General features: G+C 40.3%; 1 protein-coding gene across 6 annotated transcripts; it reads left to right on the plus strand.

The window, feature by feature from the left end:
* Positions 1 to 77: 77 nt before the first annotated feature.
* blzf1 (basic leucine zipper nuclear factor 1) lies at positions 78 to 25,491 on the plus strand. 6 transcript variants are annotated; one of them, XM_086006729.1, is made up of 8 exons: positions 78 to 184; positions 6,644 to 6,719; positions 10,473 to 10,619; positions 12,108 to 12,544; positions 13,510 to 13,709; positions 15,577 to 15,705; positions 20,277 to 20,496; positions 24,760 to 25,491. In XM_086006729.1, exons 4-8 carry the CDS (start codon positions 12,137 to 12,139, stop codon positions 24,943 to 24,945), a joined length of 1,143 nt encoding a protein of 380 aa, XP_085862855.1. In that variant the 5' UTR covers positions 78 to 184; positions 6,644 to 6,719; positions 10,473 to 10,619; positions 12,108 to 12,136; the 3' UTR covers positions 24,946 to 25,491. The 6 variants fall into 6 exon arrangements, with proteins under 6 accessions (XP_085862855.1, XP_085862854.1, XP_085862851.1 ...); XM_086006728.1 differs by having other exon boundaries at positions 10,487 to 10,619; XM_086006725.1 differs by lacking the exon at positions 10,473 to 10,619 and adding an exon at positions 10,735 to 10,876.

Below are 25,491 nucleotides of genomic sequence, written 5' to 3' on the forward strand. Positions count from 1 at the left end.
GGCAGTACGTTTTATTTTGTGATTTTTATAAGATTTGAAACATATGGTAATATTTTTAAATCAAAACAATTCCATTTATTTGAGGAAGGAGATGACGAGGTCAAAGGTTAAACGGGCAGTGATGCCGGAAGTTCTTTTGGTTGCCAGGTTGGCTCAGGTTGCCACGGAAGGAGAGTCACTGCGGGTAAGTGAGGTCTGAAACCGGCATAGCTATTGTTAGACGTGTTTGGGTTGATTTTATTTTAAATTATTATTTAATGGAAACCGTTTCTCGTCTTAAGTGGTAAAATGTAAATACACCGAATGGAAGTTCCGTTGCCCCCGCTTCAGTGGCAAACTCGGTCCCTAGGCCTCTGTAAGATTCGCTTTATTATCTGTAGAGAAGTTTTGGTACTTCTGGGTTGTGCATAAACTCCAAAATAACCTCCGAGTTGTGAACATCGGAAAAATATTAGCAGTGGCATTAGTAAGAGTCAACCTAAACTCCCATTTAAATATACAGAGCTTTATTATTTCTAAGGATAATGTGCAGTTGAATTACAGTCTGTAATTTTATTGTTCAACGTAGAAAGAATGTCCGTTCACTTGCGAACAAGGCCTTTGCCATCCATGAGCTTATCGTGGATGATTGCATGACATCATGGCCCTGACGGAAACTTGGTTGAGGGGTGATGACACCTTACCTTTAAATGAAGCCTCCCCGCCAGGCTATACAATAATACAATAATACAAATCGCTTTATTGGCATGATAAGGTACATCTTATGTTGCCAAAGCATCAAAATACATTTATGGTTGAACACATAAACGCGGTTCCATTCATACAGCGTATAAACAGGTATATCCCTGAGTTTATAAATATATTTTCGCCTTGTTTATATATACTCTTGTCTTAGTTTACTGGTTGTCCCTCTGTTCATGGCAAGCTGTAACATAGTGTGACGCCAGTGTTACACAGCTTCTCTCCTCCCCCAGTAGGAATGGGAGTTTTTGGTTGTCAGTCAGATTTCTGAATTCAGGGCATATTTGTGAGAATTTTTGATAGAAATTCTCTCTGATGCCCTGATATTTTCCACAGGCTGTGAGGAAGTGCATCTCTGTCTCAACTACTCCCTGACTGCAGTGAGAGCATATCCTGTCTTCTCTTGGTAGCCTGGTCTGCCTGTGTCTGCCTTTTTCGATCGCTAGGCTATGTTCACTAAGTCTGTACCTTGTCAAGGCTCCTCTCAGTTTGTTATCCTTTACCATGGTCAGGTAATCAGCTATGTTGTATTGTCTGTTTAGGGCCAAGTAGCAATTGAGTTTGCTTTGGGTTTTTGTTGTTTCTGCCCAATATGACAGATATTTTTCCTTTTGCTTAGCGACGATTGTGTTGGGTCGAATTCTTTGTGTTACCCTGTCACTGTCCTGGGACTGGTTATTGTTAGTATTGTTATTAGTTACTTTATTGAGTCCCAGGACTAGTTGACTGAGGGTATTCTTCTTTATGGTCAGCTCTTGGCATTTCAGGGCGTCGTAGTGATAGCATTGGGGGTTGCTCATTTGTAGGTGATTCCAAAATTTGGTGGCTCTTTTTTGGATAGTGATTATTAATGGGTATTGGCCTAGTTCCGCCCTGCATGCGTTGTTTACTGTTTTCCTTTGAGTCCGGAGGATACTTTTACAGAATTCCGCATGTAGGATCTCAATTGGGTGTTTGTCCCATTTTGCGAAATCTTGTTGTGTTAGTGGTCCCCAGACCTCACTGCCATAGAGTGCAATTGGTTCAATTACTGATTTGAAAATTTTGAGCCAAATGCTAATTGGGATTTCTATTTGGATTGATTTTTTGATGGCATAGAAAGCCCTTCTTGCTTTCTCTTTCAGTTCATTCACAGCCAGTTTGAAGTTTCCCGTAGAACTGATTTTTAAGCCCAAGTATGTGTAGTGAGTGGTTTGTTCAATTTTGGTTGTTCCTACTGTGAAATTTATTGTGGGTCCATGTTGTTTGGATCTTTGCTGGAACACAAGGACTTTGTTTTTTTGGGGATTTATTGTCAGGGCCCAAGTCTGGCAGTACGACTCCAGCAGGTCCAGGTTCTGCTGTAGACCCTCCTTAGTTGGTGACAGCAGAACCAGGTCGTCGGCATAGAGGAGGAATTTAACCTTGGATTCATATAGGGTGAGGCCGGGTGCACCTTCCACCACTTGCCGTGGTGGTGGTGTGGCTCTCATCACCAAATCACACTTGGTCTGTCCCCTTATTCCTCAGGCAGTTTCTCCTCCTTTGAGCATATCACCTTATTCCACCCCCTCACCTCATTTAAAATTCTTGTTCTCTACTGCCCACCCAAGTACCATTAAAAATGTTATTACTGAGATATCTTCACTGCTGTCCTTCCCCAGCCTCTGCACCGAACAACTTCTCATCCTCGGTGATTTCAACCTCCATCTCAATTCATCATGCTCTCTCTCCTCTTGAGTTCACTAGCCTCCTATCCTCCCTTAATCTCTCCCTCCATGTAAACTCCCGAACCCATATTCACGGCCGCCCCCTCGACCTTGCCATCTCTCGTGGCCTCGCTACTCCCATCGTGTCAGTCGCAGATTAGGCCATCTCTGACCACTTGTATCGCTCTCCACCCACATCCCCCATCCACACCGCCCCCCCCCCCCCCCCCCCCAACCCAACCCTACTTCCTTCTGTGTCTGCCCCTGGAAAAAACACTCTCCCAACTCTCTTACAACTGCACTTATGAAATCCCAACTGTCCAGCCTTTGTCCCTCTATTCACCATGACATTTCTGCAGTTACCGATCTGCTCGACCACACCCTCGCCACCACCTTTGGTGCCCTAGTCCCTACTAAAACAATTACTCTCTCTCTCATCCTGGCTACTCCCCCTGGTACAGCTCTCCTCTTCGCTCCCATAATTCCAAGGGACGCAGACTTGAACAGATATGGCGGACAACTGGTTTAGCCATTCACCGCCAGATCTGGCTGGACCACATAAAGCATTATCGGATCCTGCTCTCGTCTGCAAAAATTGTCCACTATTCCAGAATGCAAAGATAAACCCCAGCTCCTATTCTCTACTGCGAACTGTCGTCTTAAGTCCCTCTCCCCTGTCTCCTCCACCTTCACCTCCGACAACAAGTGTGAGGAGCTTATGGACGACTTTGTCTCTAAGATTGAGACCATCCGTTCAACTGGCTCTACCACTTCCCTTCCTTCCCCTAGCCCACCGTGCCAAACTTCCTCTAAGGTTTCCCCCCTGCCCTAGCCCTGAACTCGCATCGTTCTCCACTTTCTCTCAAAACTCCCCTCATGACCTCTCCGCGTTCATCTTGTCCATGAGACCCACCTCCTGCTCCCTTGACCCTATTCCCACCAAACTGCTGACCACCCAACTTCCTTTTCTGGCTCCCATGTTAGCTGACATTGTTAACAGTTCTTTCTCCTCAGGTACTGTCCCCCTCTCCCTCAAATCTGCCATCGCCCCTCTCCTCAAAAAACCTACCCTTGACCCCTCCGTCCTTGTAAACTACCGCCCCATCTCCAATCTCCCTTTCCTCTCAAGTCCTTGTCACCGCCCAAATCTGTGCCCATCTTTCCCGCAATTCCATGTTTGAATCCCTCCAATCAAGTTTCCGCCCTTGCTACAGTACCAAAACGGCTCTCCTCAAAGTCACAAATGACATCCTTTGTGACTGTGACAAAGGTAAACTATCCCTCCTCGTCTTTCTTGACTTGTCTGCAGCCTTTGACACTGTTGACCACTCCATCCTTTTCCAACGCCTCTCCACCGTTGTCCAGCTGGGTGGGACTGCACTCACCTGGTTCTATTCTTATCTATCTAATCGTAGCCAGAGAATCGCCTGCAATGGCTTCTCTTCCCGCTCCCACATCGTTACCTCTGGTGTCCCCCAGGGATCTATCCTTGGCCCCCTACTATTTCTCATCTACATGTTGCCCCTTGACGACATCATCCGAAAACACAGCATCAGTTTCCACATGTACGCTGACGACACCCAGCTCTACCTCACTACCACTTCTCTCGACCCCTCCACAGTCTCTAAATTGTCAGACTGCTCGTCCAACATCCAGTTCTGAATGAACAGAAATTTTCTCCAATTAAATATTGGGAAGACCAAAGCCATTGTTTTTGGTCTCCGCCACAAACTCCATTCCCTAGCCACTGCCACCATCCCTCTCCCTAACATCTGTCTGAGGCTGAACCATACTGTTCGCAACCTTGGTGTCATATTTGACCCTGAAATGAGCTTCCGATAACACATCCGCAGCATAACTAAGACCGCCTATTTCCACCTCCGTAACATCGCCCATCTCCGCCTTTGCCTCAGCTCATCCGCTGCTGAAACCCTTATCCATGCCTTTGTTACCGCTAGACGTGACTATTCTGATGTACTCCTGGCTGGCCTCCCACATTCTACCCTACGTAAACTTGAGGTCATCCAAAACTTGGCTGCCCATGTCCTAACTCGCACCAAGTCCTGTTTGCCCATCTTCCCTGTGCTCAGTGACCTACATTGACCCCCAGTTAAGCAACACCTTGATTTCAAAATTCTCATCCTTGTTTTCAAATCCCTCCATGGCTTCGCACCCCCCCCCCCCCCACACCACCACCACCACCATCTCCCTAATTTCCTTCAGCCCCACAACCCCCCCCCCCCCGAGATATCTGCGCTCCTCTAATTCTGCCCTCCAGAGCATCCCTGATTATAATCACTCAACTATTGGTGGCCATGCCTTCTGTTGCCTAGGTCCTAAGCTCTGGAATTCCCTGCCTAAACTTCCCCGCCTCCGTATCTCTTTCCTTCTTTAAGACGCTCCTTAAAACCTACCTCTTTGACCAAGTTTTTGGTCACCTAGTTTCTCCTTATGTGGCTCAGTGTCAAATCTTTTGTCTTTTAATCCTCCTGTGAAGCGCCTTGGGATGTTTTACTACGTTAAAGGTGCTATATAAATACTTGTTGTTGTAGGAAGTTTGCCAACAACGATTTTGGGCATCCACAGCTTTTGTATTGTGTAAGAATGCGTTCACCTTTTTTAAACAAATATTTGTAATTTTCCTTTGATAGCTGTTGAGTCTGTTTGCTCATGTGCTGATTTCCTCATACTGCTGCTGCACAGTAGTCAGATGTGGTTTTGAAGCTCAAGTGATTCATTTATTTTTTGTAAATGCATCAGCACTATCGTACGAAGATCGGATGGTTTAAGTTACCAAATGCAGTAAGTTACAGTGGAGGGATGAAGGAATACTTTTATTTATGTTCAGTGGTAATTTTTTGGTTTTTTTCTTGTGATTTGGCAGTGCTGGCAAGGCCACATTTATTAGCCATCCATAGCTGTCGTGAGAAGGTTGTGGTGGGTCTTCTCCTTGAACCACTGCAGTTGTTAGGTAGTTGAAGATTGGTGGAGATGGCTATCTATTTGTTTGAGATGCTCAATACTTGACCCTTGTTTAAAAACGTATATGCTTTTTGAATGTTACATTTTAAGTGTTTGTGTTTAAGTTCTATTGGGCTGCTTGTTGCAAAACTGTTGTTTTGTAGCTTTAAAATATATATCCTGAGTATTGTAGAATTTTGCATAAAAGATGGCCATTTGGGCCATTATGTTGTCCCAGCTCTCTGAAAGAGCTATCCATTTAGTCCTATTTTTAAAAATCTTTTCACTTCCTTTAAAAACACTTATGAATTCTATATCCACAACTGTTTCTGGTTGGACAACTAATTTCCAAACAATATTTTTCATTAAAAATTCTAACCTCTCCCTTCCTCCTTTTGGTGATGATGAACTTATGCCCTCTAACTACCGACTGACCATACAGTGGAAATAATTCTTCCCTATTTACCTTATCAAAATCCCTCATAATTTTGAACAACTGTATCCGATCCCCGCTTAACCTTTGTTCTGATGAAAAGACCCCAGTTTATCTAGTCTGTCTTCATACCTAAAGCCTCACATACCGGCTGTCATAATCAACCTCTTCTGTACCCTCCTAATGGCCTCTCTAAAGTAGAGTGCCTAAATGGGGACATAATATTCTAACTTTGACCGAAGCAATGATTTGTATAGGGTTAGCATTAAGTCTTTGCATTTAATACTCTAAACCGCAATTTATAAACCTAGGATTCCGTTTACTTTATTCAGCTTTATGAACTTGTGCTTCTAATTTTAAAGGTTTGTGTATCTGAACCTCTAATTATCTCTGCCTTTCGAATCCTTTTAAAGGTTAACATTTAGTGAATATGTCTTCATTTTTCCACCCAAAATTTAGCAGCTTGCATATCTCCACATTAATCTTGAGCTGTTTGTTTAAAATAAGTGTAACATAGTCAGTTAATTTACATATAAATTACCACCATAATCGTATCCATTCAAGTATAAAAGACCGAAAACAAATAAAAATGTTAATGGTTTCCAGCTGTCCTCCATTTCGAAAACTGATTTTAATATGTTTTTGGTTAATTTAAATGAACAAAGACTGGTTATGAAACACTTGATATACAGTTTCTGTTTATTCATTGGTTGTCCCATAGTTGCAGTATTTTTGGGTTACTTACAATGATTTGATAAACCATTGTGTTTGTGCTGATCTGGCGACGGGTCGGAAGAGTAATTCTAATATTTTTTTCCAGATGAAAATTAGTGACTGAGTTAAAATTCAAAACAGCTTCCAGAATATGACATCGGTTATCAGAATGGAGAATAAAGGTATTTTAATAGTTAATGAATTTTTTTAAAGAAATAATGAAATTCTTTCCAAATCAGTCTTATTTTTATTTATTTGTATACAAAGTTGCAACAATAAATTAAGCATGTGAGGCCCTGAGTTATCTTTAATCCATGGTGTCCGTGTGTGTCACTTATCTCCTGACCTTCATTTACTTTGTATTAGATGTGCAATATACTTTATAAATACACAAATGGCTGACATTGTAACATGATGGGTAAACTGCTCCAGCAAGGCTATTGTATGAAAAGCAATGAAAAATTGAGGTAGAATTGTTTAAGAATGGCATGATTTCTCTCCTGCTGCATCTTTATTCAAGTATCAGCCTTGGCTCAGTGGTAGTACTCTCTCCTCTGAGTCAGAAGGTTGTGGGTTTAAGATCTGCTTCAGACCACGTTTATCCCTCAACCAATGCCATGAAAACAGATGATCTCATTGCTGTTTATGGGACCATGCTACCACAGTTGCCCCAACAGTGACTACATTTTTTAAAGTACTTCATAAAAGGCTGTAAAGTGCTTTGGGACATTAACGGCACTATGTCTAGGCAGTTCTTTCTTTCTCATGGATTAACACTTTAGATTGGCTTCAATCTGCCATAAAACTGGTTTAAGTCTAAAACTGGTTTAAAACTAATTTAAAAAAAAAAAAAACAAATGGTAGTACTGCTGTTTCATATTTAACATTTTATATATAAATTAAAGAAGAAGAAAGAAACTTGTATTTATACAACCTGACGGCCTGCATCCTAGGGTCTTAAAAGAAGTGACTGCAGAGATAGTGGATGCGTTGGTTGTAATCTACCAAAATTCCCTGGATTCTGGAGAGGTCCTGCAAATGTAACACCCCTATTCAAGAAAGGAGGGAGACAGAAAGTGGGAAATGATAGGCCAGTTAGCCTAACATCTGTCATTGGGAAAATGCTGGCATCTGTTATTAAGGAAGTAATAGCAGGACATTTAGAAAATCATAATACAATGAAGCAGAGTCAGCATGGTTTTATGAAAGGGAAATCGTGTTTGACAAATTTACTAGAGTTCTTTGAGGACGTAACGAGCAGGGTGGATAAAGGGGAACCAGTAGATGTGTATTTGGATTTCCAGAAGGCATTCGATAAGGTGCCACATAAAAGGTTACTGCACAAGATAAGGACTCACGGGGTTGGGGGTAATATATTAGCATGGATAGAGGATTGGCTAACTAACAGAAAACAGAGAGTCAGGATAAATGGGTCATTTTCAGGTTGGCAAACTGTAACTAGTGGGGTGCCACAGGGATCAGTGCTGGGGCCTCAACTATTTACAATCTATATTAATAACTTAAATGAAGAGACTGAGTGTACTGTAGCCAAATTTGCTGGTGATACAAATATAGGTGGGAAAGCAAGTTGTGAAGAGGACACAAAGAATCTGTAAAGGAATATAGATACAGGAAACTTTGTTATATCCAGCACCGACGGGACCAAGCTGTTGCCGATCTATCAAAACTGCCGGACATACAAAGTTAATGTTGAAGCATACGGAGATTTTCATCTCCGTATCTGACAACAAACACTGTTGCTTAGCAACAGCTTCAAACAGTCGGCCTGTACCTTGGAAGCGTCTCTGTAGCTTAGCAACAGCTTCAGAGAGACTTTCCAGAGCCCGACTGTTGGAGAAAAAAAAAGCCACAGAACGGCTCCTGATTTCTGCCGCTAGATCAAGGTTTCCAGACATACAACCTCCGGATAAACCAAAGTCTCCTGTAGTTTAAGTGAGTGGGCAAAACATTGGCAGATGGAGTATAATGTAGGAAAATGTGAGGTTATCCACTTTGGTAGGAAGAATAAAAAAGCAAATTATTATTTAAATGGAGAGAGACTACAAAATACTGCGTACAGAGGGATCTGGGGGTCCTCATACATGAAACACAAAAAGTTAGCATGCAGGTACAGCAAGTAATTAGGAAGGCAAATGGAATGTTGGCCTTTATTGCGAGGGGGATGGAGTATAAAAGTAGGGAAGTCTTGCTACAACTGTACAGGGCGCTGGTGAGACCACATCTGGAGTACTGCATGCAGTTTTGGTTTCCTTATTTAAGGAGGGATGTACTTGCTTTGGAGGCAGTTCAGAGAAGGTTCACTAGGTTGATTCCTGAGATGAAGGGGTTGTCTTATGAAGAAAGGTTGAGCAGGTTGGGCCTATACTCATGGAGTTTAAAAGAATGAGAGGTGATCTTATTGAAACATATAAGATTCTGAGGGGGCTTGACAGGGTAGATGCAGGGAGGATGTTTTCCCCTTGTGGGGGAATCTAGAACTAGGAGGCATAGTCTCAGAATAAGGGGTCGCCCATTTAAAATGGAAATGAGGAGGAATTTCTTCTCTGAGGGCCGTGAATCTTTGGAATCCTCTACCCCAGAGAGCTGTGGAGGCGGAGTCATTGAATATATTCAAGACGGAGATGGACAGATATTTGAGCTACAGGGGAGTCGAGGGCTATGGGGAGCCGGCAGGAAAGTGGACTTGAGGCCAAGATCAGATCAGCCATGATCTAGTTGAATGGCAGAGCAGGCTCAAGGGGCCAAATGGCCTATTCCTGCTCCTATTTCTTATGTTCTTATATAGCACATTTCACGACCTCAGGATGCCCCAAAGTGCTTTACAACCAAGTGTAGTCACTTGTAACATAGGAAATAGGAAATTTGTTTTTCTGGGCCTTGCGATGTTTGGATATATTTTTCTGAATTTAATGATGTTGGTGAAAAATAGATTCACTCGAGTCTGTCTTAAAGTAAAAGTACACAGTTTATTAACAGAACGTTCTGGGAGAAGAGCCTTAGACCCCGTGGTCTAGTGGTCACCTTCTCACCGTTACAGTGATATCAAACTTCTTTTATACAGGCAAAACACTACACACAAATGTGTTCATCCAATTATGTTCCCCCAGCAACAATTCTCTTGTCCTCATCCAATCACGTTCCCCCAGCAACAACTCCCCTGTCCTCACAGGAATGATATGGAACCTTCCAGAACTCTGGGTGCCTTTTAATAGTTAATTACAAAAATGGGTAGTTTTGCAGCTACCAATTACTGTAACTCAATACACACAATTTTGATTCATCTACTTTGTATTATAGAATAGTAGAAATACATCCAAAGGGCTTCCAGCAAATAGTTTGCAGAAGGCTACACCACTGAATAATTGTGAAATATTTAGTGTTTCCCACATTCAATAACTGTTAAACAATAATGTCGAGCACAATGGTTTTAATGGGGGCAGACACAAACAGTTAATTCCTGCCCCGTCTTAAGCTGAGTTTGTTTTGTCTTGTGCCATTGTTTCTTATTTACAAGTTCACTTCTTACAATACATTCTTTAACTCTTTATGTTGCTGCTTTAAGCTATATAATTTTCACCCTAACAATGACATGTTATCTTATTCAGGACTGAGAGGATGTGTGGAGATAGGCCACTTAGCCTTCCCATCTGGTTATTATATAGCTGGAATTAACAAGAGCTATATATTCTGAGTAACATGCTATCTGGAGGATTTAAAGTGTAAATTGGGTCATTTTAAACAAGAAGTTTTTTTTAAACCCCAGAAAAGCAGCAGGTCTAAGGACATTACCTTGCGCTTGGTATAGTTAATTTTAGGGAGATATGTTAGTTGGTCACAGTTATAAAACACTACATTGTTAATATGCAAAGATTTTGCTGTATTGCTAGGCAAATAATAAAAGAAGTAATGGGCAGCCTTTCTTGCATAGGTCAGACAATATCTTGGAAGTTGATCCCAGTTACAGCAAATTTTATTTCCCTGCATCCTGCATGTTGAGCCAGTTTGACATAACCTCATGCTTTCTGCCTTGCTGTTCTCCATGAGTGATACGACATGATCAGGTAATGACGATCACTGCTGGGAATTGTGGGGTGCTGCATGACTTGTTAGATTCATGCACCAATATGTGATCCAACTTTTAAAAACAATTTGTTTCTGCTTCTTGGTTTTCTTAAGTTACAGGTGTACTTTTTGCAGAACACATGGTTTTGATGCAGAAATTCCATAGTGAACATCAGGTTTCATGCAAATAGCTTGATGGTATAAAATGGAAAGGTGGCCCTTTGTAAGACTGGCAAGATGCAGAACCCTCTCGCCGGTATGACTAAATTTAGCGAAAAATTTTACATTCTGGACTAACACTGGGGTATGTTAAAGCATTGGACCCAATTTAACATTCTCCTCCCTCCAAAAAAGGTTCAGAAATTGTAGGTGAAGTAGAGAAGCCCTTTACTTGCTTCCTTTTATAATAGTTTGAAAGATTGATGCATTTTAGCTAGCAGCAAAGCTTGTGTGGTATTGCAAGTGGGAAGGAGGAAAGAGACAGAATGCCGTAACACCAAATTATTTACTGTAATTAATTTTGAGGTGCAAACTGCAAACTAAAAGATTAGATTACTTTTATCCATCTAGTATCCTAGACTAAAACAAACACGTTTCACATAGTAGGTTAACTTTTAATGACACTAGTCAATCTCCCTTGTGTTACACATGGGGTGTGAAGATCAAGTGCAGTATTCAGGACAAGCAGAGTTCGAGGATGGGAGACAACTCTACCCAGATCGGGGTGGGGGGTGGAAGGAGGAGGTAAACATAAAGGGGAAGAATTGAGGGAGAGAAATGTGAGATACAGAGGAGGTTGATGGGATAAAGTGGAGAGTAGGAGGGAACAAGGCAGAAGGAGAAGGGAGGAAGGGTTTGGGGGGAGGAGGAGGATGGGGAGAGAAGACGGGGGACTAGAGGAAGTGGATGAAGGAGCAACAACAACAACTTGTATTTATATAGGTAACAGGGAAAACAATAAATGATAGATAGCATACAGAGATGTATTTGAAACAAGCAGGTTGAGTCTGCATGCAGTTAAAGGCCCTAATCATCAAGTGACACTGAGCAGCAGGGGAATCTTTGCAGTTAGCAGCTAATGTTATATGATTTTTAACATTGGAAATCCTAATTGCAGTGCCATTTTCAACTGAAATAGTATGACATAGGCATTTTGAAATAGAATGCTGCGATCTGCACAACAATTTTAATATATAATAGAATTTTTACTAACTCAAAAATGTTGCTTTGTGTGAGCCTGGGGTATACTCTGGAATACAGATGCTTTCAAGTGGCTGATTATTTATTTTGAATTTGAAACTACTTTAGGCCCTAATGGTGCTTATTACTACTCATCATTTCAAATCTGTTACTGTTGCATATATTTTAGTGCTTGCATTGACTGTTGCCACACTATCATCTAAAGTAGAGTAATATATTTATTTAATTTGTTAATTTTGTATTCACACTATTAAGGTCTTGCCTTTTTTTACATTTATTTCAAATAGTACGACCTATCCGTGGACCTGGAGATGGAATGGAAACAGAAAAACCAGCCAAACCTGTGGAAAATACCACAGGAATAAATAAAAAAAGTCATCATGCTCCACGAAGTAATGTAAAATCCAGTTCTTCTCAAATTGTCACTAAGCCTGGTGTTCTTCAGCTTGGGAAGATTCAGCCTGACCAAGCAGTTGAGGTAGAAGCTATTAGGATCTTGGTTCCCAAAGCTGCTGTAATTCATGATCTTCCTGCAAAGAGTACAAAGCTAAATGATTCTGCAGGTTCTCGTAAAGGTGAGTTGTCAAGTCAGTTGGAGAATACAATCGAGCTCAAGAGAGAACTGACGGAACTAAAAGCCGCCAATGAAAAATCTCAAAATTCAGAAAGAAAACTCCTACAGGATAAAGAAGGGCTTGCCAATCAAATCCGGGTACAGACTGAGGTGAGATGACATCTACTTTTAAATTGCATTGTGGTAACTTGAAGGTTGTGCTCTGAGTCTTGTTTGAATATAGCTGTTATCTTTCAAACCTGTTGGTTTTCTCCTACAAATGAAAGATAAAATACTGCAAAACAAATTGCTGGAAATATACATACGGTCTGTCTTCATCTGTGAAGAGAAAAGACGAGGTAGGCCATTGTTAGAAGTGAAAACTGAGAGATAAGCAACTAGCTTGGTGGGGTTGGGAATTGGCGGGGGGGAGAAACAACAGATGCTTCAATCACAGATAGGATATTCTAAAAACAGAAAATGCTGAAACCATTCAGCAGGTCAGGCAGCATCTGTGGGGAGAGAAACAGAGTTAACGTTTGAGGTTGATAACATTGACCTGAAATGTTAGCAGTTTCTCTCTCCACAGATGCTGAGTGTTTCCAGCATTTTCTGGTTTTATTTAATTTCCAGCATCTGCAGTATTTTGCTTTTTGTTACAGATAGAAGTTGATGGGTTGAATGACCTGCAGAATGCTTAATAGAAAATCAGTATGATATAAAAGATCACCTCAGTGAGGCAATAGAAATATATATATTTTTTAAGAATTTCTTCACTCCTCCACCTCCCCAGGCAAAAAGGAAAGCTGTAGGTGGCATACAAAGCCAGGCCATTATGCACTCCTTTATCTTGATCTGCTCAATTTAAATTTTAAATCTCCACAGCACTTTCTCATTATATCATGTTTCTGACTGCAATACTAACCCCTTGAGCACCTCTGATATTTATACTCAAAACATTATTTATTCAGAAAGACACAGAAAATCACTTCTGCAGGTGTATTTTTCTGTTAACAAATGGATGCGTGTGTGAAATCTACAGACATGAACTCTGTAGGATGAACAATAATAGTACCTTTCATGTGTATAAAAATCATTTAGTATGTTTAAAAACTCAGATTGTTTTTCTGCTTCAGGTAAACCGTGAGCTGAAAAAACTACTTGTAGCTTCTGTTGGCAATGACCTTCAGTATCACTTTGAGCGCATGGCCCGTGAAAAAAATCAGCTAATCCTGGAAAATGAGACTCTGAGTCAAAATCTGGCTCAACTCTCTGAGCAGCTGGAGCGGATGACCATACAATGTGATGTGTGGCGCAGCAAGTTCCTCGCAAGCAGGTTGCCTACCCTACAGCAATTTGTATTAGAAGACTGCCTAAAATGAACAATGTACATTTGCTTACAAATTTACTGACATTTTCTAATTCTGCTCGCCTTGTGTCACTTTCACATATGACAGTAGGGAGAATAAGAGTGCTCTGATTAGTGTTTTATTAAGACATAAGGTGATGTACTTGCTGTGAATGTAATAGGCAATGCTAGTTGTTCTTCTGCATTAGTTGCCCTTTCAAATACATGGGAAATTCTCTTGATTCTTTTAAAGCTTTGTAGGCTGTTTGCTTAAATGCTCTTTCACTTTTTGTAAAATTATGTAGTGCATTTTACATACATAAAAAGTGACATTAATCAAATATCTGCTAAATTAACAAAGGTCAATGTTTCTTATAATAACATTTCCAGTGGAGTCCTGGGTGTTCAGATAAATCGTTCCCAATAATAGAAAAAAGGGGTAAAGGGTAGCTATTCAGAGTGGCAGAAGGTGGGAAGTGAGGTCCCACAAGGATTAGTGCTGGGACCACTGTTGTTCACAATTTATATTAACGATTTAGGCTTTGGAATCACAATTTTAAAATTTGTGGATGACACCAAATTGGGAGGGATGGTCAACACTGAGGAGAACTGCAACAAATTACAAGAAGATATTAAACTTGCAGAATGGGCATATAATTGGCAAATGAATTTCAGCATAGATAAGTGTGAGGTATTGTATTTTGGTAAGAAAAATGAGAGGTCACATACTGCTTGGAAAATAAGAATCTAAATGGGATAGAGGAGCAAATACACAAATCACTAAAAGTTGTGACGCAGGTCAATACGGCCATAACAAAAACAAACCAAGCACTGAGGTTTATTTCTAGAGGGATAGAATTTAAAAGTAGAGAAGTTATGCTAAACTTGTATCGAACCTTAGTTAGACCACACTTGGAGAACTGTGTGCAGTTCTGTTTGCCATATTCTAAAAAGGATATAGAGGCATTGGAGAGGGTGCAAAAAAGATTTACAAAGATGATACCAGAACTGCGAGGTTCTCCCTATCTGGGGTGACTTAATAGAGGTCTTTAAAATTATGACAGGTTTTGACAGAATAGACACAGGGAGAGTGTTTCCACTTGTGGGAAATTGCAAAACTAGAAGACATCAATATAAGATAGTTACCAAGAAATCAAATGGGGAATTCAGAAGCAACTTCTTTACCCAGAGAGAGCTGAGAATGTGGAATTCCCTACCACAGAGAGTAGTTGAGGCAAATAGCATAGATGCATTTAAGAGGAAGCTAGATAAACATATGAGGGAGAACAGAATAGAGGATTATTCTGATAGATGAGTCTCGAGTAGAGCATAAACATCAGCATGGACTGATTGTGCCGAATGGTCTGTTTCTGTGCTGTATATCCTATGTAACAGAACACTGAAATAGTTGAACCAGACATATCCATGCAAATTAGACTTACTTGCCTGGGTTTTAATTGCTAAGAGGAATTATATTTGAACCACTAGAGAGTGCTATCTACTCTCTAGGAGTATATATATTTAAAGAAATGAATTCAGTAAAGAAGTAAATTTCCTTTTGAAATGCTGATTTGATGTTGTGCAGTTATTAGTTTTAATAGATTTTAGCCAGTGTTTCATGAAATTAGCTTCAATTTTATTGCGTCAAAAAGGAATGTGTACTGTAGCTTCAAGATTCCTTTTTTAACGCAGACTATATAAGGTAAATGTCTCTTGGTCCATGTTTAATGGCTTTGTTAAATGCTTACTAGTTTTTATAATTGATTAAATATATTTTGCCATTTAATGTGCATAAGAATCTATTGTAAATGTAAAAATTGAATTATGGAATTGTTTTAATCTTCTTCCCACCCAGAGTAATGGCAGATGAGCTGGCCCATTCCAGGACGTCTCTGCAGCGTCATGTTAGAGAAACCCAAAGTGCAATACAGGATCTGCTTAGTGAGCGTGAACAATTCCGTCAGGATATGGTTGACTCCCATAGGTATGTTTTCATCCTGTCTAGTCCAATCATGTTTTATCAAATAAGCAATAAACTCTCAACCCTTAAACTGCCACCAGCTACAAAGAAATTCCAGTCTTCTTAGGCTAGCCATTTCTTTAAATCTAGCAAGCTGTTACTGCAATGAGCCCCAATATATTACTGTAGTAAAGGTACTGAAATGTCAGGAATACCCTTTATTTCTATAATGATTATTAAACATATCAGTTTAGATCAAATACAGTTACCCTATCTTCTTCCATTTTTTTTTCTCTCCCATTTTATTTTAATGACTTTAACCTAATTATTGATTACAATACCTTATTCTACTTAATAGAACATTGTTTTTCCTTGCCTTTATTTTCTGTGCTTTGGATGCACTGTTTATTTAGGAGGTGGGATCCACAATGTAAAAAACACATTTGGAGCTAGTTTTCAGCCAGTTTTTGAGTCAACGGTACACCGTATCTCTTAAGGATTGATACAGTTGACTAGAGATGCAACCAGGTCAATCTTTGTTTTTTTTGTCAGCTTGGAAAAGGCTGTTGCAAGATGAGTTATATTGTCTGTGATGCCAACAGCTAGATGCAAGACAAAACTCATTGCAGTGTGTTACAGGTTACCACGAAAAAACCTCCTTGCAAAATAGTATTTTTTTAAATGCTTTAGAAGACTCCATATAATTCAAGATAATTGGGAAAATAACACTCTGGTGACAACATTGCTTTCGAAATATACATGACAAAAACAGCAAATACTAGAAACTTGAAATAAGAACAAAATGGTGGAAGTACGCACCATATCGATCAACATCTGTAGAGAGAAAAGTCAAGATAACATTTCAAATGTGCGCCCTTCATCGGAACTAAAGATTAACCAGCTTTTTAGTAAAGATGAAAAAATGGTTAAAGAAAAAAGGGAGAGAAACAACAAATATTCAGTCATGAAGAGGAAGTTAATGGGCTGACCTGCAAACTGCTTAATTTAAACTGTTAAGAGTATATAAAAGTCAGCAGTGAGGCAATGGAAAAATGGTAAATGTGGAAATAGTTAGAAAGGTGGAAAGACTTGGCAGTAGCCTCCACAAAAAGACTGATGAGAAAACAGTTTTTTTTGTTTTACACAGTTCACTTTTCTTTAATACATATAAGCCCTGAATATTCAGTCGGTACAACAGTATGGCGTTATACCGCCTTTGAAACTGACTGCAGAGATCCCAAAGTTGCAGTCTCTCATTGACGGCTCCAAAACTGGCTGCGCTGTGCTCACCCCACCCACCCACAGAGCCGGCAATCAGTGAAATCTCATAAATCAGGGAAACTGATAAAAACTTTGGATCTTCTGCAATAAGTACACTGTTAAATTCCCCACTGTTAGATAGAAACATAGAAGATAGGAGCAAGAGTAGGCCATTCGGCCCCTCGAGCCTGCTCCACCATTCAATGCGATCATGGCTGATCATTCAAACTCAGTACCCTGTCCCTGCTTTCTCCCCCTATCCCTTGATCCCCTTAGCCTTATATCTTAACTCCTTCTTGAATATATTTAATGAATTGGCCTCTACTGCCTTCTGTGGTAGAGAATTCCACAGGTTCACCACTCTCTGGGTAAAGAAATTCCTCCTCATCTCAGTCCTAAATGGCTTACCCCTTATCCTTAGACTGTGACCCCTGGTTCTGGACTCCCCCGCCATCGGGAACAGCCTTCCTGCATCTAGTCTGTCTAGTCCTGTCAGAATTTTATAAGTTTCAATGAGATCCCCTCTCATTCTTCTAAACTCTAGCGAATATAAGCCTAATCGACCCAATCTCTCTCCATACGTCATTCCTGCCATCCCAGGTATCAGTCTGGTGAATCTTCGCTGCACTCCATCCATGGCAAGAACATCCTTCCTCAGATAAGGCGACCAAAACTGCACACAATACTCAAGGTGTGTTCTCACCAAGGCCCTTTACAACTGCAGCAAGATATCCTTGCTCCTGTACTCGAATCCTCTCGCTATGAAGGCCAGCATACCATTTGCCGCCTTAACCGCCTGCTGCACCTGCATGCTTACCTTCAGTGACTGGTGCACAAGGACACCCAGGTCTTGTTGCACTTCCCCTTTCCCAATCTATTGCCATTCAGATAATTGCCTTCCTGTTTTTGCCACCAAAGTGGATAACCTCGCATTTATCCACATTATACTGCATCTGCCATGCATCTGCCCAATCTCCCAACCTGTTCAAATCATACTGGAGTTTCTCTGCATCCTCCTCACAGCACACACGTCCACCCAGCTTTGCGTCGTCTGCAAACGTGGAGATATTACATCTAGTTCCCTCGTCTAGATCATTAATATATATTGTGAATAACTGGGGTCCTAGCACCGATCCCTGCGGTACCTCACTAGTCACTGCCTTCCACTCGGAAAAAGACCCGTTTATTCCAACTCTTTGCTTTCTGTCTGCCAACCAGTTCTCTATCCAAGTCAGTACCTTACCCCCAATCCCACGTGCTTTAACTTTACACGCTCATCTCTTATGCGGGACCTTATCGAAAGTCTTCTGAAAGTCCAAATACATCACAACCACTGGTTCTCCCTTATCTATTCTACCAGTTAAATCCTCAAAAAATTCCAGTAGATTAGTCAAGCATGATTTACCTTTTGTAAATCCATGTTGACTTTGACTTTGTCACAGCAGTTCGCTCAAGGGGATCCCCATTAAGTTCCGTTGAATTGAATTCAAGGTCAGAAAACCTGAAGTTCTCTACACCGGGATTGTGGGATCCCTGTGCGGAGCGTACTTTGCGGAACACCTTCGCTTCGCTGCTGATCTCAAATTCAAGGCCATAGTTCACTATTCTTGATATTGTATTACTATAAATATTCTTCAAATTATATAACTGGATTTTATTAAATTTCACCTCCATGATACCCATTTAATTGTGAAAATAGCACCGGGTTTTACACCGGAATTAAATCCACGATGATCACCTCCCACAGTTACAGAAAAATACATGGTAATGTGGGAGGCATATGTAAAAATTAGAATAGTGTGTTTGTTCTAACTAGATGAAAAATAAACTAGAAAATCTTTGACAGTAATTTAAATGGAGAGAACATTTGAGTATTGTTACAGGAAACTTTTGATTTACCGGCACCTAAATAACCGGAAATCTCAGTTAACTGGCAAAATTCAGGAGTAGGTTTTACTTCATATTGGTATTTGCTGCCTTCCATCTGTGCTGTGCAAGGGTGTGGCTGCAGCTGTTGCTAAGTTACAGAGACGCTTGAAACTTGTGTTCATTGTTCTACAGTTGTTGCTAAGCAACAGGGTTTGTTGCTTTATATGGAGCTGTCGGCTCTCCCTATCTTTTACTATAGCGTTCGGTTATCCGGAATTTTTGATGAACCGGCACCACGTCGGTCCTGTCCGTGCTGGATTTAAAAAAAAGTTTCCTGTACTTCAATTCTATTTTAGTTCCCATTTAAAACTTTAAGCTCTTAAAAACACATTAAATAATGGCCCAGATTTTGCAGTCAGCGGTGAACGGCGCTCATCATTCATTGCGGTTACAATTGCCCACAGAATTTCTGTGGACTTTTACACTGCGATTTGCAGTTATCAGACAGTCAAAGTAGCATGGCACACTCTACAGAGGTTTTGGGACCTGTGTTAACAGGGCAAGCAATGGCTTGTCTCCTCAACCGATCGGATTGAAGAATCCTTACTGAGGCACATGGGGTCTGAACCAGGAAGTGTAAGTTAGAATATTTAATAATGTAATATAAATATGTGTAATCATTTACAGAAAGTGATAGAAATGGAATGAAAGATGGGATTGAGAGAGTAAAAGTATTAATTTAAAAAAATAATTAAATCTCAAACAATAACTAAAAGCTGAAGGAATGAGACTCCCCACTTGTAAAGTTAATTTTCAGTGCCGGAGACGTTGTTTAGCAGTAATTAAGACCTATCATGCCATATAAATTTCACTTGCACTTGATTGGACAAGCCCTAACTTTTTCTGGTGTGTTTAGTGGTTAAGTACCACAACTTCGCACCCTTCATGTGTTTGAATGCTGAGTTTCTCAGCGAGGTATCAGAGCAGCGAAGCTTGTGGAGGTGCAGGGCAACTTGGACAGCAACCTCCTGATTTCCGCGTTTAATTGTGCATGTGCGGACGGCGGAAGTTGAGCATTGATAGCCTCACCGTTATTCTTGCCACAACATCTGGGCCATGAAGTTAAATCCAGATAAGCACTATTTGATGAGGGAAGTTAATCTTGGAGGAAACTGAGCTTGGATTACAATTATATTTATAAGTAATGAAGGCTTCCAATGCTTGAAGCTGATTGGCAATCTCTCAAAATGTCAAATTATAGTAGACTTTGATAACTGCAATCATCCTCTTGTAATAATCAGGAGCCCTTCCAAGAGAAGCAGATTTTTGTACTGGCCATTGTGGTACTACAAGTATAGTACTTCAATAAAAACATTGCAATTGGCTAGAATAAAGTGCCCAACTTGTACAGGTTAGTTCTGCACAGGACCAGCTATCAAATCATCCATTTTCATTGTACTTCACAGATTCCTCGAGGAGCTCTTGATTTCTCTGCAATGGGGCCGGCAACAAACCTACTACCCTAGTGCACAACCACACACCACTGCAGAGCTTGCTTCTGTCAATCTTAAGTTAGCAGAGGCTGTTAATTCCCACCTTCTTGGAAAACTGAATATAAGTCATGCACAAAAGACTAACCAACAAGTTGAATTCTGCAACACACCTGCTGAAAAAATGGCTGAAAAGGTACAGTATGATTCTGCAAGGAGGTGGTTTCACAAGAGTACAAACACAGCTATGGGAAAGTCTGGTGCTTGATGGGTGCCTGAAGATGAATGCACATGCCAAAATACTGATTTTTAACTTAATGCTTCATCAGATTTTAAATTACTGGTTTCCTTTCTAAAACGTTGCATGTTATTTACCTTCATTGTTATATAGCTGTAAGAAGTTGGACTCCTACTCACTAACTTTTTTGATTTTCACTGAACTTAATATAAAAAGTTGATTGGTCTTTAGTAATAATGTATACAATAAATGCACTTTCAAACTCTCAACTGACTAGCCTTTGGGCCTCCGCATCCCCCCTTTGCTTGCCCACCAAACCAAACCTCCCCTAAGGGCCCTCCTTGTCCTAGTACTGAATCCACATCTTTCTCTAGTTTCTCACCTGTCTCCCCTCATGCCCTCTCCAAACTCATCTTGTCCATGAGAACCACCTCATGGATCCCATGCTAGCTAACACATTGTAAATGGTTCCCTCTTCTCATAGTCATAGAATTTTACAGCACAGAAAGAGGCCCTTCGGCCCATCGTGTTCACGCTGGCCATCAAGCCCTCTCTAGTCTAATACCATTTTCCAGCACTTGGTCCATAGCCTTGTATGCTATGGCGTTTTAAGTGCTCATCTAAATGCTTCTTGAATGTTGTGAGGGTTCCTGCCTCTACCACCCTTTCAGACAGTGAGTTCCAGATTCCAACCACCCTCTGGGTGAAAAAGTTTTTCCTCAAATCCCCTCTAAACCTCCTGCCCCTTACCTTGAAACTATGCCTGCTGGTTATTGACCCCTCTACTAAGGGGAAAAGTTCCTTTCTATCTACCCTATCTATGCCCCTCATAATTTTGTACACCTCAATTTACTGTCCCCACCACCCCCCCCCCCCCCCCCTTTTTCAAATCTGTCATCACCATCTCCTCAAAAAAACACCCTTATCCCCTCTGTCCTTGTGGACTACATCTCCAAGCTCCCTTTCCTCTCCTACATCTTTGAACGTGATTGCACCTCCCAAATCCCTGCCCATCTTTCCCACAACCCCATGTTTGAATCTCCAGTCAGATTTCCGCCCATGCCACAGCACTGAAGCTACTATAATCAAAGTCATAAATGACATCCTCTGACTGATGGTGATGCACTATCCCTTCTCGACCTTTCTGCAGCCATTGACACAGACAATCATACCATCCTCTTCCAATGGCTCTCCTCCATTGTTCAGCTCAGTGGGACTGCTTTCATTTGGTTTCACTCACTATCCAATCGTAGCCAGAGCATCTCCAACAATTACTTTTTTTTCCACCCCGAACCATTACATTTGGAGTCCTCCAAAGATCTATCCTTGGCCCCTCCTCTTCTTCATCTACACATTGCCACTTGCCAACATCATCCGAAAATATGGGGTCAGCTTCCATGTATATGCTGACGACACCCAGCTCTACCTCTCCGCTGCATCTGTGTTTTCAGACTGCTTGTTCAACACCCAGTCCTGGATGAGCTGCAATTTCCTCCACTTAATCACTGGGAAGACCAAAGTTGTCATGGAGTTTGTGGCAGGAGCAGAAAATATCACAACGACCACCTACTTCCACCTATGTTACTTTGCCTGCCTTTGCCCTTTCCTCACCCCATCTGCTGCTGAAACTCTCATCAATGCCTCTGTCACCTCCAGACTCAACTCCTGGCTGGCCTCCTGACATCTACCCTCCCTAAACCAGCTCATCTAAAACCTTGCTGCCCATATCCTAGCTCGCACCAAGTCCCTCTCGCTCATGGCCCCTTGTGCTTGCTGGTCGACATTAGCTCCCAGTTCCCCCAGTACCTAATCTTTATGCTTAAATCCCTTATGGCTTCACCTGTCCTTATCTCTGTAACCTCCTCCAGCCCTACAACCTTCCAAGAATATTTTGTTCCTCTGCCTCTGGCCTCTTGTGCATCCCTCTCTCTTCGCTCCACTATTGGCGGCTATGTCTTCAGCTGTCTAGGCCCTACACTCTGCCATTCCTGCCCTAAACCGTTACAACTCCACCTCCCCCTCCTCCTTTAAGACTCACCTTTAAAACCCATTTTGACCAAGCTTTTAGTTATCTGTCCTAATATCTCCTTTGGCTCAGTCTTCATTTCTGTCTGACTGCTTTTGTACAGTACCTCCTTTTTAAGATAAGAACATAAGAAATAGGAGCAGTAGGCCATAGAGCCCCTCGAGCCTGCTCCGCCATTCAGGATCATGGCTGATCTTCGACCTCCACTCTACTTTCCGGCTCTATCCCCATATCCCTTGATTCCCTTAGTGTCCAAAAATCTATCAATTTCTACATTCAAGGCGCTGTAGAAATGTGAGTTATTGAATGTTCCGAGTAATAATTGAGTGTGGTGGAAATCTTTTTATTTCTTGACTCTATTATTTCCTGTTTGGTTGTACCCATGCTATTGATAGCTTTGAAATGGTGGATCTAGAATAGGCAGTGGTCATCCAAATTAGCATCTTCTACTGTAGCAGTGGTTTGTGCTCTATCAGCTCTCATTTGTTGCTTAATTTGTCTTTTGAAGAATTGGGCCAGTATTTTTCTCCTTTTGAAATCATTATTAAAGTTCAACTGTTTATCTTCGACTATCACTTATCAATCAAATGGATGAATTAATTTGGGTTTCCTCCCATCAGATTTGTGACTCACAAATTTGATAATCTTACCTGACAGAATATATCCAGACAGAATTTATCCAATCCGCACATACCTTTTTCTTTGGAGAGGTACATAATTCAATGATTAAGACTTACTTCACTGCTTACTGGATATAACATCTCATTCTAACTACCTAACTCTATTTGAAATTGCATAGGTTTATGGATTAAACCAATTAATATGTATTTACAATTAAATAATATGAAGCACAAAAACTTGGCAAATACCAAAAGGCTCATGAATAAATGTACATACAAAAGTTAAGTCTATAATAGGTCAATTAACCTCTAAGAACAACTTTATAATGGAAAAGAGTTTTGTGTTTGAATGGCAGTAGGCTTTTCGTCCTGTCCTGCTTGAATTTTCGTGTATCCTCAACAGGGCCTCTTCATTGTGTGGCTTACAGCAACATCATTCTAACAGGATGGTGGTGAGCTCTTCTGGTACTTCTACCAAAAAATGACATGAACATCTTTATCACCAAAAGAACGGGTACTGACAGCACCAATGTTCCCAATGGAAATATGGGTGTATTTTCCTCCTGTTTATTAATATTGGTGGAAAAAGTCAGCATGATTATAAAATGGGGAAACCCTGCTTTTATACTCACATTGATAACTAGAAGAAAATATACCCAATAAACCAACAGCATAATAGTGACCAAATTTGGCACTAATTTGGGAATCTTGTTCTGTCAAATAATATTAAGTGTGGGGAATGTAACATGTTAAAGACTATTGTCACCATATTGGGTTTTCGGGCAAAATAGATTGTCAAGCCAGTTATTTAAGGTATGTTTCTGCTCCATTTGACAACATTGATAATGTGCAAACATATTTCTAATTTGTTTCATCTCTTTACAGTTGAATTTAAATTAAATGTATGACTGAATCAATAGCTGCCTTATTACTGGTCCTACCATTGTGTCCATCTTGGTTTTTAATCCCAACTAAGTCTTGCACAATGTTATAAGTTGGGAAAAGATAAAGTAAAGCTACAAATAAATAAGGTCTATTTAGCTTCTCTTGAACGATATAGCTCAAAACTGCTCCACAAGTGTCAAAACCAACATTTCAGTGAATTTGCAGATAACAAAACATTTCGCAAAGCTTATAACAATGGAGCCATAATAGATGCATAAATCAGTTAAGTACAATACCGATATCAAACTAGACAAGATTCCTACAATGTAAAGGTGAAGTACATAATCTTGTCTGCAGTGATACAAACACCCATTCACATATTCCCAAACAAGTGGTTTTTAGCTGTGTCAAGATCTTCACACAGTGAAATGCCCATTCTTTCAGTCACAGAAAACTGTTAATTAAATCAATAAAACAATTTGACCAAAGAAATATTTTTTATCTATAAATAAATGAAACAAATTATCGATTGTATGTTTGTTTTTCCTCTGCTTTCTAGTGGTTAAGTTACTCTCTTGTGCTTTAACCTTTGAAGTAAACATTACTGGAGCGGTAATGACTGTGAAGTAAGCAACATCATTGGCTGACTTGCATTTTAAAATGCTCCGTTTCCTTTTCTTGTATTTACAGGTTTTAACAATGTTGGATCCTACACTGTGCAGTAAAGGAACAGCAGATATACCATTCTATGATACTTCACCTACCTCATTTCTCTCTAATAAAAAGAGCATAGGACGATTTCATCCATATACCAGATTTGAAAATATCACATTTAATTGTTGCAACCAATGCACAGGAGAATTGATAGTCTTGTGAAATAGTTTTTAGTGAAAAGGCTTGTATTGGTAGAAAAATTATGTATAATTATGACTGTTTCTTGTTAACTATTTAAAACCTGCAATATTTTGAAGCTATGAAAATTATATATTTGTTCAACATTTGTTTTCTTTACAAATATTAGTTATATATTTTGTGTGTATGTCTGTATCCAAGAAGCACAGTGACGTATTCTTCCCTAATCTCTTATTCTGTATATTGCCTGAATCTTTACCTCAGAGGTTCATCGAATTATGATGTAAACTTATTCTGTATTTATACTGCTGTTTTTAAATGTTTTTTTATAGAGTCAACAGGCTGAGGGTACCAGCAGTGTGTGTTTCTGCATGTGTTCCTGACATAGTTGTGGCAGAGTTGAAAATGGTCTTCTTTGGATCAAGTGAACTGTTACTAAAATGTCCATGTATACCCTATTAGGTCACCTATGAAGTATTCTACAAATCAACAGAATATTCACTTTGTAATGAAATGTGTATCTGTTTTTGATAAACCATAGCAATGTGCTGGTTAATTTTTGTCCATCCA

Source organism: Somniosus microcephalus, chromosome 14, assembly GCF_052327205.1.
Source record: "Somniosus microcephalus isolate GS21.2 chromosome 14, FLI_Smic_1.0, whole genome shotgun sequence".
Classification (NCBI taxonomy): Eukaryota; Metazoa; Chordata; class Chondrichthyes; order Squaliformes; family Somniosidae; genus Somniosus; species Somniosus microcephalus.

Coding starts and splice junctions, on each gene's coding strand:
- blzf1 (XM_086006723.1), top strand. CDS start 6,689: ATGACATCGGTTATCAGAATGGAGAATAAAG. Junction 6,720..12,107: donor TATCAGAATGGAGAATAAAG/GTATTTTAATAG, acceptor TATTTCAAATAG/TACGACCTATCCGTGGACCT. Junction 12,545..13,509: donor AAATCCGGGTACAGACTGAG/GTGAGATGACAT, acceptor TTTCTGCTTCAG/GTAAACCGTGAGCTGAAAAA.